Source organism: Scomber scombrus, chromosome 24 (genome assembly GCF_963691925.1).
Source record: "Scomber scombrus chromosome 24, fScoSco1.1, whole genome shotgun sequence".
In the NCBI taxonomy this organism is placed as follows: domain Eukaryota; kingdom Metazoa; phylum Chordata; class Actinopteri; order Scombriformes; family Scombridae; genus Scomber; species Scomber scombrus.
The window spans coordinates 12,144,062-12,158,247 of NC_084993.1; the positions used below are offsets into that span (position 1 = coordinate 12,144,062).

The following is a 14,186-nucleotide window of genomic DNA, read 5'->3' on the forward strand; positions in this document are numbered from 1 at the left end:
GAACAACAGGATGGAAAAAAACACAGCTAGGGACAGAAAGAGAGAGTGATAAAATGACAGTCACAGATGGGAGAGAAACATAGAAAGAGAGAAGAGAGAGAGAGAGAGCGGGTCATTAATGTCAGCTATGTAGCTCGCTCATCCTGCCAGCATCTAGCAAGAAAAGGTCAGGCGGGGAAATGAGACCGCCGCTGCTCGACCACGCTTCATTTAGACAATGACCTATAACACTCTGATAATACTCGCCTTAAATCACTTCGCGTGGCCAGTTGTCTGCCTTGTGTGTGTGTGTGTGTGTGTGTGTGTGTGTTGAAGAAGGAGTGTGTGTGTCCATTTGGCTTGCTAATGGGAGAAAATACTGACAAAGGCTGAAGTCTGTGACAAGAGTGTTTCCATTGAACAAGTGCTGCGACGTACCTGCACCACGTCTAAGGTGGTTACGGAACAGTATCCGTGCTTGTATTGAATAGCTAAGGGTTGAGTGACAGATGAACATACTGGAGTCATGCTTTGTCAACATGTGTGAGCCGTCAAACCAAATGAGGTCAAAATCTTAACACCACGATATTCCATTGTCCAGCTTCGTATTAAGCGTACAGACATAAGAGTAATATCAATCTTCTCATCTAAATCTTGTCAAAAGAGTTTTCCTTTAAGGAGAAAAGGAGTAAAGCAGCAAACTGTACTTAAAGTATCAAAGGTAAAGTGCTTATTAGTGGGCAAATTGATTCCTGTCATCATGGTATGGTCACATGTTATATTACTGGATGATGCATTAACTTATAAGAAGGATTTTTGATGTTGCCCATGCTATCTATAGTCTATATAAATAATATTTTATATGATCATCATAGGCTTTGTACTGTATGTAAAAATAGTACAGTTATTAATGGAATAAAAAGTATAATATTTGTCTCTATAAGTTCAAGTACAGTACTGTCCCTACTGGGCTTTTATTCCTATATCACCATTTATTTTTGACCTATTATTTCTGTAAATCAGTCATAAAGCACATTTCCACAGCACTGATTCCATCAGTAGAAGTTATGTAATAACAACAGAGTTTCCATTTACTAATTAATTTCAATCAATTCTACTTTGCTGGGTTTAAATCACCGTTAAGCTACAGACAGATGAATGGGCTACTTTCTGCACAGATGGATATTATCTGAGACTTGGCCTTTCTTTATATATTGAATGTATGGTAGATACATGGATCTGATGCAATCTCATGTAAAAAAAAAAAAAAAAATGTCTTTGTTCTGAGATGAGATCATCTTGAGTTATTTCTTCTCCTTGACCTATTCTGTAGACTGTCCATATCTTTCATTTTTATGTTCGCCGTTCTCATAGGTGCAATTTTCCCGGGTCTTGGTACATGCTGTTCTGATCTCACCCTGGCCTCGGCTGGAGTGGACCACTTTGTGTCTGAAAAAAAAATACCAAGACGACCAGACAAAAGGATTGTGTGGCGCTTCACACGGGTCTCCAAAACATTCTTATGACACTAGCATTTCACAAAACCCCATCTATCTATCTATCTATCTATCTATCTATCTATCTATCTATCTATCTATCTATCTATCTATCTATCTATCTATCTATCTATCTATCTATCTATCTATCTATCTATCTATCTATCTATCTATCTATCTATCTATCTATCTATCTATCTATCTATCTATCTATCTATCTATCTATCTATCTATCTATCCTTCTACATCTGTAATGAAAACTAGCAGCTCTGCAATGTGCTCCATATATTTGTTGTAAGCAGTTTTTTTTGCTTCCCCTTCCTCTGTTTGCAGTGGCGGAACGCGCCAGCTGCATTAAGTGGGCCATTTATACGATGGGGGCAATTCATCTTACAAAGCCGTCTTATTAGACTGTCACTTACACAGTATGAACAGTGCCTTCAAAACACCCCAAGGGATTTATCTGTTATTTTACTGCAAGAGAAAGAAAACAACGCCTAATTGGACTGAGTCATCTCATCTTCTGCAGGATCGAAACAAAAGATTATATTAAAAAAAAAAAGAAAAAAAAGAAATTTAAATGGTGCACTTGAAGTGTGAAGACGTTCGGCACGGCTAATGCCGCTGCAACGTTTAAACTAACATCCAGATAACATGAAACCGCGTTTAAATGCTTGGATCATGCAGATAGATAGACGGAGCGACAGACGGCGGAAAGAGAGACGGAGAGGTGGAGGAGGAGTGATTGCTTGTCTGTGCTGTGAGGAAAGTAATCTCAGAGCAATCAAGAGGTGGGGGCGGCCCGACAGCTCTGCAGTTTGCCTTATAAAAAAACCACGGGCAGGTAGAGGTAAATCATTAGGCATCGCTCATGACCCCATAGGTCACTTTTATTGGACAACCGCTGTGTTTGGCATTAATCCCACGCTGGCAGAGACAGACTAGCAGCGGCATGTAACTAACAAACTAACTAACCACCGATGGGATACATAGATAGATAACGATGGATAGATGGATGAATATTAGCTGTATCCAAGGAGTAGTATATGTCCAAAGGAGGAGGTGGGGGGCCAAGTTGGCATCCAACTGTGTCTCTTCGGTGCTGCCATTTCTGATCGAAAGTGAAGCTTTTATCTCTCCTCTAGAGTTGGTCCTAAATAGACGTGTTTTTAAAAAAAAGAAAGCGCTCACCTTTAGTGTTTTTTTTCCGCCGGAGTGTGGGGGCAGGGGGGGCACAGAGTGCAGAAGGCACCGCAGGGGAAGCTGTAGTGGGATCCAATCCTACACCGTTGGGGGGAACAGGTAGCTACAGAGATGGGAAATTAACCACTCGACAATCTCTGAGCACTAATAGATGTCAAAGTGTGTGTGTGTGTGTGTGTGTGTGTGGCTCTGAAAGGAATCAGTCAAGTTGTTACACACTGATCTTGGGGCGTTAAAGGGTAATAGGGGTTGATAGCTTGCCTGTTAAAACCTAAACGGCTCGAGCATGTGCGGTTTTCCTCCCTATGTTAAATATTCGACAAGGCAGCAGCCCAGCACTGCTACCGGCTCCCTTACACCCTTCAATAACTGACCCAAAATGTCTGCGCGCTTTAAGTGGCAACACCCAGGTCACAGGCTTTTCTTAGACCCTGCCAGACTTGCAATTTTTTTCCCAGAGCTCTTCATATTGCACACGGTGTAATTAGTTCTTTGTAATTAGCGCAATTTATTGCTTTGCGTATCCCTTCGAGACACAAGTACTTGAACACAGAGGTCTTAATTTGCAATATTACACAGTGCGTAATTGGGAATTTGTTTCTTCACATCCCTGGGAGACCCGCAGACATGTACCCATATAACCAGAGTGGACGGGCTGCATCAGGGAAAGCAGGTAGTGTTTCAGGCATCAGTTGGTAAGAGGAGGGGGCTTGTACCTTTTTATGTAATTAGACCTCAATCCACTTTATTAAAAACAAACTGCCAATCAGAGACTCACCATATGCCTACTGGACAGTGATTGAACCTGAAAGCAATGTGTCTACTTTGGTGCTTCAAGCAGGTCACATTTTTCTACATGCTGCACTCTAGAGATTAGCAGCTGTAGCTGCATGTGTGCAGAAATAGGCAATATCCCCAACTAGATGCTAATAATAGTCAGAATAATAACGCCCAGCCCCATATGGAATGAGATATAGTCCCTTATTGGTTTGAAGTGATGATATTAAACAGCATTATATGGGCAGGTGACAATGCTGCACCAGCCAATTTCCCTAGATATGAAAAGGAGAAGATTGCAGGTGGGATTACCCTGTGTGTGGTCAGGGAGGAGGCAGCCGCCACCGCCAGCGACGTTGTCGCCTTGCTCTCCCGCTGATTGTTTGCCTTTGAGCCGCCGCTTGTCCTCGTCCTCTGCTTCTTCTAATTTCTGTTTGTCTTTCGGAGGCTCATCCTCCTCCTCCTCCCTCTCCTCCTCCTCTTCGCTCTGTTTGTCTTTGCTTGATTTCGGAGGCTGGGCTCTTCCCCGGCTGATCTCTGGCTGGCTGTCTGAGTCAGAGAGGACGATGCACGCCCGGTCCCTCTCGGTTGAGAGGGGTTGCTGAGGCCTGAGAGGCTCTGAGCCAGCAGAAAGAGAGAGAGGGGGAGAGGGAGGGAGGGAGAGAAAGATGAAGATTACTTTATTGGCCGAGTTGCACAGTGTAATCAGACTTTGAAGAGTTTCATTCCCCAGTGAGATATCCATCATCTGAAGAGTGTGACAGTGTGACAAAATGACTGCTGACATGAAAGTAAAACTCAATATGGCTCATTAGTGATGTTATTAGCCATCATAAGTCCTTTACTGACAATTTTAAAGGATGCGATTGTGTCGAATAGATTGACATAAACAGGGATGTGGCAGAACATATAAACACACCTCACTCATTTTAAGATGGTGTAAATTTATACATGGAAACAATTACAGCACACACACAAACATTTTTTTTCATAATTATTATCTTCTCGAAGAAGATTGATTTTCAAGAGTTGGCTGATTGCTACGTACTGACCTCGAGAACTACAAGACTACACTGCTGGAGATATTTTAGTCTTAGATCTTTACTCGGCAGCACGTCAACAGCGATGCAGAGAGCTGCAGATGGAGCACCTGCCATTCCTCCTCCTTTCACCAGCCCTCAGATCAAACAGCCAATATAATTTGCAGGGAGAATGAATTATCTCGGTGTCACATTGTTTTGTTAATTAGTCCCCGGCATTATGTGCAATCAAACCTAAACAAAATAATTGCCTGCGCGGGGTTGAGCGCTATTCAAAAACGGCTCTCGCTTTAAACCTTAAATAGAGTCAACAACTCGTAGACCGGGCGATCAAGCCGCAGACCCACTGCTTCAACCGTTTCCTGTGATTTTCATTCATGCAGAGTGTTGTGATTTTATGCAGTAAAAAAAAAAGGTCAGGCACAAATCTAAGCCGCAGAAATGTTAATGGATGCAAGGATTATGCTATTGCCATTCATAGACTTAACATTATTTAAAATTGTGACTTTCATGAACTGAGCATTTGGAAGTACAGATGTTTATTATGAAGGTAAAGTCGACAGATAAGCTGCTAGAGAAAAGAACACCTATTTATAACCAAATGTCACTTTCAGTTGTTCAGAACTTCTTCAAGAGAAACTATACTTTCCTTTTCCTACTTTCTCACTTATATTTAAATCACATCCTCTCACATTATTTGTTGAACTTGAGTTGTGAAATCTAATAAGACAGTAACTTGTGAGACTGGAGGACGCAGAGGGCTAATTAGTGATCCTGCTTCTCTGTGGCTTGTTTCTTCAAAAGGCCAGCCTCTAGCCGGCTTCCACAAATGTCATCCCAGTCTCCGGGCTCCTGGCCCCGCCGCTGCCCCCCCCCCCCCCCTTCACTAACAAGCCGAGTGAGACCGCAGAGAGACGGCTCAATTTGTGTTAAGCTGTCCCCACCGAGGAAGATGTTAACGGGGGAAATCCTACAGGGCCGTGCCTCGACTTTACCAGTCAACCCCCTTGTTTCCCCTCCCAATCAGGACCCCATTATGTCTGTAGTGGCTTGATAAGACTCCGAAATTGCTTCTCGAATTCCAGACATGTGAACACACTTCTACACACAGACACATTCAAAAAGCATGTGATCCTATGCGTGAGCCGATGGCATAAGCTTGTGAGGATTCATATAAAAAGAATATAACACACTTGAGTGGTTGAATAAAACAGGAAAAGCTTTTATTGAAGTCAGCAGGGAGCGAAACAGCTGCAGAGCGTGTCAGAGCGAAGTATCAAAAACGAGGATCAAACATTTAAAGATTCAACCGGACAGCGCTGTTAAATGCTAAAAGTCCGGGAAAAAAAGCCAGAACAAGGATAGAGCGCTAGCGGAGAGGTCTAGAGAGCCAGGAGATAACCAAATTGCTCTCTTCCTGTATAAATCTCTCACAATATGTGCTGAGAGACAAATTACAGGTCTCCTGGTAAAAGAGCAGGAGGACTGAAGTGTGCCCACGCGCCCGGCCTGAAAAGAGCTGCAAATGCAAGAACTCAACACTGCTGATTCCATCCGAAAAAATGGTTGAACACAAAAAACTATCTGGTTGCTCGCTGCTGCTGAATCAACTACAGGAAAAAGGGTTCAGACACCTGAGATGCCAAACCCTGTCATATAAAAGAAGTAATAATCCATGACAGTTTAATTAAAAACAATTCTCCATGACTGACTATACGGCACAACGGTGATTCAATTTGTATCCGGTTAATGAAAGCTGCTGTTGTTGAACATCTGGAATCTATTGAGCTTCTTCTTCCCGCTGCATCAGAAAAGATTCTCCTTTTTTTATGTTCCAGAGGAAGAAATTGACAGAATGTTACAGCTGTTGGATGGTTTATCTATAGCAAGATGTAATGTATGATGAAGTTTAGAGAGCTGTTCTTTGTGGCATAATCTCTGTGAAGTTTTGGAGATTTTGCTCACCTAGAGTAAAGACTGTTTTAATGATATTTCTATAGTAAAATACTTTAAGCAGAAGTTTTAGGCACCAAATTTGTGGTTTTTCTGCACAATATCACATTTGTAGATTGTAAAACAGGGTTCTCACTTTAAAACAGGTCAGCTGAAACATTTTAAAACTGGCTAGAGACAAAAGCTTCAAACTACTTGCAGTTTATTTCCATTATCTAACATTGCTAGCTTTAGCGCATAAGAGCTAAAGCTGCTTGTGTGAAATTTTAGACTTTTAGACTGAATTACTTTAATACTTTATGAATTTTTGAGTGATATATCTGCAACTGCTATCATTATAAACTGCATATGAGCAGTGCTAGAAATAAAAAGCTTGACAGATATAGCAGCTGTAGCTAAGGGCTAAGAGTTTGTGTTCATTAGCTAACGTTAGCTGGCTAGCTGGAGCTCATAATACCTGCTAGCAACAGTTGTTTCAGCTGATAAAATTGACCGTGGTGTGCTGCTCATTGATTTTTTAAAAAGTCTATGAGTTGTCAGTGCTAAATGTGCCACTGTTATTATTATAAACTATATGTGCCGTGCTAAAGTGAAAAGCTTGACAGATGTAGCAGCTGTAGCTAAGGGAACAAGACTTAAAGAAGGGTCAATAGACCACTTTAGCCTGCCATTTCATTCCCTCACATAAAGCTTTAATACTTTCCCTTTGAATCACAGAAATCTTTTTTTTCCTTCTCATTTCATGCATCTCATCCTGTTACACTCTGGTACATTTCATTCTAGTACAAATGCGTAGTACAACAGACCAATATCCCATTCTCCCTCTGCAGCTGCTGTCTTGCTGTATTTCTGCCATGATCAGATCCACTGAGCCAAATGCCTACAATACTTCTTCTGCATCATGTGTTAGTATTCTGCAAATTCTCTGCAACACATCGTGATACCAGTGACACAACTTGTGACACAGCGTCAACCCTTTTTCCTTCATAGTCATTGTGAGAAATCGTCGTTGTTGAAGGAACAGCATTTCTCATGTCACACTATAGTCTCAGACCTGATTATTTTTCTTACATCTCCACACGCTGAGAATTGCATGTTGCCAAGTTGAGCGATATCTCCATAAATACAGTTGTTATTTTTCAGCACAGTCTGTCATTTACAAATTTAGCAGGTTGTTAAATTCCCTGTCTAGCGAGCTGACACAGCCCGCTGCTGTGAATGCAGAGCGCCGCTTGTGACAAAGAAGAGAGTGTGATTGCTGAATAGTTATCAAGCATCTGCTGCAGCTGAGCATGAAATGGGGGGTGAATTTTGTTAAAAAAAAAAAAAAAAAAGAATACATGTATGTGTGTGGGCGGGAGTGTAGGTGTGTGTTTTTGTGCTGCTCAGAGGATGAAGGACTGGTTGTTTGAACCTTGTGTAAGTGCACCAATCCTCACTTCCAATGGACTGAGCTGCCAACACACCTTCAGCACTGCCAATGTTTATACTTGTACTAAATATAGATCTCATATTAACACAACGAGACCTGAGAGTCGTTAATGTAGTGTCAACTTTTTTTTTTTTTTAACTGACAGGTGAAAAATTACCAGTTTTTTAACAAAAGTTTGCAATATGTCATGATTGTCGTCTAAAATGACTTTTCGCATCTTATATTAACTCCTTGACTGCTTTCCAGCACAGAGAAGGTTGCTAGTAAAATAAAAGATTTCAATATAGAAGGTCTTCAATTGGTAAAATGTCCTCAGGTGCTGTGCAACAGCGGCAATGAATATCTTATTGCATTTCTAAACACACCGCCTGTCAACATAGCTGGAAAAATATGGTTAGTCAGTCGATCTATCTATCCAGCCTCAGGTATGTAACCTTCCTTTTCATGAAAAATAACCGCAATATTGTGGCTGTGTGCCATTTCCACCCCTCAGATGGGAAGTGTAGTTCGCATTAGGGCACAGGGGAATCTGACTCAATCAAATCATCAATTAATCAACTTTTGCGACAATTTTTTAGCGTGATGCATAAGAAACAAAACCGGTTCTTTGTTCTTATCATGTTTCTTCCTTCACATGTAATTTTTGATTTAATTATGAAAAGGTCATGATAATTTGGCATTTTTGACACATTGATTCCATTTAAAATGCAGCTGATAATTACTGAGTATGTTCCAATTTTTTTCTTTATAATATCTCTTCAAATTGAAGAAGTAGTGATTTCATAAAGGAGTAAAATCTGTGATGAATCATAGCATGTATGAAGCAACCAAGCAGCCTCAGTATGCCATGTGTTCTTCATTAATGAATCATCCTTGCCACCTTTTGGTGAAGCAGTTTTTTCCAGGAGTAAAGTTTCATGCAAGTGAGCAGATATGTGTTTGTCTGACTTTAAATTTCAAGGACTCCAATATCAATACATCCATAAAAAGTGTGTAGAACGTGCGGCAGTAAAAGTAGCACTAAAACGCCGTCGCTCAAATGTTACAGCTGCAGAATAGTGGGATATTTTCCCCCTGCCATTCTGATGCATCTCAGACATTTAAAGAGCACGGACCTGCAGCCTGCCAGGTCATAACGACTTCCCCTCCCCCCTCTTTAGCGAGATAAAATCATAGGCTGTCAGAGATATCAGCCAGAGCCCGGGCTCAACTTTTTCCCAACTTTGTGTGAGACGTTTGCAGCAATACTAGGCGCCTGTTCTCTCTCCATCTCTCTCTCTCTCTTTCTTTTTTTTTCTCGCAGCTTGACAGGTGAGAATTATACTGTGTCCTTGTCATCTGCAGAGAGAGAGAGAGAGAGAGAGAGAGAGAGAGAGAGAGAGAGACAGGGAAAGAGAGAGACAGACAATATTCTCTGAGCAGAGCTATTTCAGACTCTGGCAAGCCTGCCTCCATCTTTCGCTATCACGCATCTCCATCTGGTGAAATCGGTAATGCTGTTCAAAAGTATTATGTCAACAGACTGCTACGATTGATATTGACGGGAAGAGGAAAAGAGGAAAAAAAAGAAAAAAGCAGTGAATGGATTTCAGCTTCAGGTGCTTCATTTTGAGCCCGAGCTGATGGAATATTATCTTTTTCTTAATGGAATCCAGTTTGTTTTGCAATCAGTAAAATGAAGTTTGTGAATAAAAAAAAATAGAGGAACACACATAAGTAGCAGGTGAAGGGAAAATCTGATGAAGTGTTATCATGTTTCAATTCGAGAGTGTCAATCTTACCTGATGTGATACCAGAGGAGGAGCGTGGGAAGTCGCACACCTCGCAGTAAGGCAACAGGCTGCTGTTAGAGTAGGTGCAGGCCCCGCAGCTCCACATCTCAGCAGGAGGAGGGTTGTTGGGCTCTGATAGCTTCCGTGGTGCCATGGAGGAAAGAAGGGAGCTCTTCCCCGCTGTCGACTTCCGCTTACCCCCAATTCGAGACCTAGGGCTCGGGCTGGGGCTAAGGCCGGCCTGCGGCGTCCGCAGCTTCTTCATCAGCGGGGAAAAGTCCTGGTCTGGCGTGGAGGACTTTTCTTTATTCTCCTCTCTCTTCTCAGAGTCTGCTCCACTGCCAACCGAGGCGGCACTCGTCTCCAAGGAAAAGGAGGGAGACGTTTCTTCATCTTCCATCCGCTTCCTCTTCTTCTTCTCCTCCTGGCTGGCGCCCGGGGAAAAGAAGGAACGGATGTCGTGCTGCTTCTCCTTCTCGAACTAAGCAAAGATTCAGATTTATTACATTCATGACAGGATTCAATCCACCTGTAAAGCAGCATCAGTGGAACACAAAAGCCAGATTTTCTGATGCAGTGTTGCACCCCGGCACCACTCAAAAGAATAATAAAAACTCCATGATGACAAATAATGAGTGGTTAGAGCAGTGTGAGGCACAAATACAGCTGTTCAGTTCTTCGAAACATATGACAATAACATCTTTTCCCAAAAAATACAAATACAACTTGTTGTCCAATATGGATCATACATTTTGCACAGCTGTTTCAATGGGCCAGATGAATGCTTAATTAATGTTTATTTCAAACTTCCAAACTTTATCTCCCTGCCATCAAATTCAGCAAAAACTGGTCAAACTACCATTAAAATATTTAATGACACAAATATATATTATCATTTTTTGGCAATATCCATAACAATTATTGTCAAAACAGTGAAATATGCAATTCTTGTCGCTTTCACATAAAGTTCAGAAACATCTATATTTTTCCGACATGACAGTGAAAAATGGATTATGCTGCTTTACAAACAGCTTGCATCTTGTGTATTAAAAAATGTTCATTGTGTAAATCCTCACCAGCAACATATTGTATTCTTCAGCATTTTCATTCTCAGTGTTTAGTGCGACTTATCACATACTTATCACATAGTTTACGGGGTCGACTCGTGTTCTGAACATATTTAAACCACAGAGGGCAAAACTGTGGTTTGCTTTGGTGTCACTGATGCTGAATATGGAGCAGACAGTCAGAGAAATACGAAAGACTGAATACGAAGGGATGTGTGTCTATGTGGCAAAATGTTAGTGTATTCTCTACAGAATCTGTAATATACATGTATTTGTTGTATTGAGATGTTAGTGTTTACTCTAATCTCATTGTGTAGTTTTAAATGTTATATTACCGTGAATAGGAGATGTTTAGACAGGTGAACGCTGACTGAGACACTTGAGTTTATCCAGTCAGCTGTAGAGGGACACATGACTTCATTGCATGAGTTAAATGTTTGGAGAGGGGCGACAAGTGTTCTGCTTCACATTATAAATTGATGTGATGATTGCATGCATCCATTTGAGCCTTCGGCGTATGTCAGAACTCTCAGATGTTATTGTTATTACATTATTCTATTAATTAAGATATTACTACTTATTGTTCTTTGGTGATTAATATATTTTACTCTATCTACAAAAAAGATAAAAGTGAAATGTTTGGATGTTAAATCATGAGAATCATTACTACAATTATTATTCCACTTCAAATATGATCTTAGTTTTGAAAATGTAATTACTTTGGTTTGGTTGCGTGTGTGTGTGTGTGTGTGTGTGTGTTTGTGTGTATCTGTCCTCGGATAATATTGCATATGACTGGACCCAGCAGCCTAATAGTTTTTTAAGAACATTAACAACAGTATGTTCAGGCCTGGTTGCAATGACTCCTCTTAATTAGCCGGTAACAGTTGCAAATGACCAACAACTGCTGTAAAAGGCATTTTCTGTAATCAGCTAAACTAAAAAAACAAGTCTGTCACAGGCCACATTATGACCTTTGCTGTGGCTCCAAAACTGAAATCCATGAAAAGGTTTGATCTCATCTTAAAGTGGAGCATCTGCAGATTAATTCAATACCTTATATGTTATTATCTACTAAAGTTAGGCGTGATATGAGGTAAATAAATACCCATTTTTGTTAGATTTGCTCTCATATTGACTGTAAGGGAGCTGTTGGCGTGTTAAAACAAAGTGTTCTAAATGAATAACAATGTTTAAATTGAGAAGTTTGAACTTACTGCTCTGTTTATTGTTACCTTATTAAGTTAAGTGAACCCTGGAGGATGCTGGGTTACAATAACATTACACTATTCTATGCATTTTAAAGAAAACTGAGACTATACCTGCACTCAGATGCACCTGTCAGGCATCTACACTCTGAGTGCACTCTCCTACTTTTAAAGTATGTTTTTGGTCTCGCTCCTTTTATTAAGCTCCACTCAGACAGCCCCACTGGAGTGATGACACCCTCACTTTATAAAAGACACTTCTTTTCCCAAGGTCCTTAAATGCAGCTTTGTCTATATAGGCGACTAAAAACATGAACTTCCTGCCCTCACGTGTCAAAACTTCTTCAGATATTGAATAGACGCTCTGTGTTGATACATAAAAAAAACCCTCCACTTTTATTAATTATCTCCAAACTAAATTAAAAAAAGTGTGTTTCTTTCGAACTCTTCCAGGTGACTCACATGAGTGAAGAACAAGTCGTCTTTCGCGCTCCCCGAGTTCCCCTCCAGCGGCAGCACCATCTCGCTCGGCGTCCACGCGTCGGCAAAGTTGAGGAACTCCCACCTGTCCTTATCACCCACTTCAGCCTTCAGGTTTTCCTTCCTCCCATTCAGAGTGCTACCAGTCACATTCTCCTAGAGGATGACACAGGGGACACCGAGTTCAGTCAGGTGAAGATATTATATTCATTTTATTCGCCGCCTTTAAACTGCATGACAGTATGGTAAAAAATCAAATCACATCTGCTCTGAAATGAGCACTATCATACTTGGAAGATGGAATTATTCAGTTTTAATTACAAATCTTGACAGCTATTATTATTAATGTAAATCCCCAGAGCTTATTCTCACATGCAAATCAGTGTCACTGATGCGCTTCTGAGTTTATTTGCATACATGCAGAATATAAAAGCTTAAAGATTTGTTGCCAGATAAATACTGCAACATGACTGTGTTCGCCATAGAGCAGACTCAAGCAGCCAATCAATAACAAGGGGCGATATAAGCGACATCACACTCAATTAAGCGGACGCACGCAGCACCTTCCTGTTGAGCATGGACCACATGACGGTGTCAAAGGTGCCCTTGGCGATGAGGTAGTGCACGTTGACCGAGGACGTCTGCCCGATGCGGTGGGCGCGATCCTCCGCCTGCTTGACGTGGCCGGGGTTCCAGTAGAGCTCGGCGAACACCACGTGGGTGGCGGCGGTGAAAGTCAAACCCTGTGGAGGACACGACAAAAAAAAACCCTCATCCAACCACCTTAAATTGAACACCAGTCCGTTCCCAATGAAATTTAATTTAGTGAAATCCTTTTTAATATCGGAATATGAGCCGTTAATTGCCATATAAGCACTTCAAGCACCTACTTCCTTTGATTAGAATACATTACACACCTGAATATATTCGGTCACTCAGAATAATTGATGTCAAAGAGTTGATTAGGGTCAATCATTAAAGAGTTTCAACCTTTATTTCTACTCACACAAACCTTGATTATGGTTCACTACAAGCAACAACAGTCATCATTATTACTAATGAGCAGCCACTGACTCTATTTGTTGCATTGCATTAGCACAGCAGATTTTCAGTGGTGACAACAGTTAGAAAAATGTAGTACTGTAGTTTGTGTTTATTATCCTCTTAATTTGAAATGCATGTGCGTGTACCTGACCGGCTGCCTGGATGCTCAGGACGGCCACTCGGGTTTCCGGGTCGTTCTGGAACTTGTGGACTAGCTGCATTCTCTCTGAAGAAGGGACGCTGCCATCGATACGGATATAACCAACCTGTGTGAACAGAGGTGAGATATTTACCATCATATTCAAACAGCTGATGAAACAACTGTAGACAGCAATCTTTTAATGAAATGCTGGATTATGTAACTTGTTTACAGGATTATAAAGATTTACTTTAATTTCCCAAGATTTTATTGAGTCAGTTATATTATAGCTGCACTAGTCAATATTTTTTATATTAACAATGGGTAAAATGACTGGGGTCACAAGTAGAGACAAACCCACAGAGAATTATTACCCAACTCTGCAGTTTCCCTCAGCTTAACAGAACATTTTTTACTTCTTTTAGCTCATTATTTTCTGGATCCCAAACTGAACTCTAATAAACCCTTTCCTGCAGCAGAAGGCTGTGTTCTGTAAAAACAGCTTAAGATAAACTTAGATAAACATTTCCTGCTCAACACCAAATGGCAGATAGACAAAAACAGTGAGGAGCTGGTGAACACAGTGTACTGTTTAG

At 41.0% G+C, this 14,186-nt stretch overlaps 1 protein-coding gene across 2 annotated transcripts in view; it reads right to left on the reverse strand.

Annotated features, from left to right (window-relative positions):
• Positions 1-14,186, reverse strand: part of zranb3 (zinc finger, RAN-binding domain containing 3) — an 80,572-nt gene that overhangs the window by 34,551 nt on the left and 31,835 nt on the right. For both annotated transcript variants that reach the window (XM_062414428.1, XM_062414427.1), the window contains 5 exons: positions 13,598-13,717; positions 12,971-13,150; positions 12,390-12,563; positions 9,662-10,133; positions 3,768-4,073 (listed from right to left, as the gene is read on the reverse strand). In XM_062414428.1, coding sequence (XP_062270412.1) covers positions 3,768-4,073; positions 9,662-10,133; positions 12,390-12,563; positions 12,971-13,150; positions 13,598-13,717 — 1,252 coding nt within the window. The remainder of the gene's footprint in view (positions 1-3,767; positions 4,074-9,661; positions 10,134-12,389; positions 12,564-12,970; positions 13,151-13,597; positions 13,718-14,186) is intronic.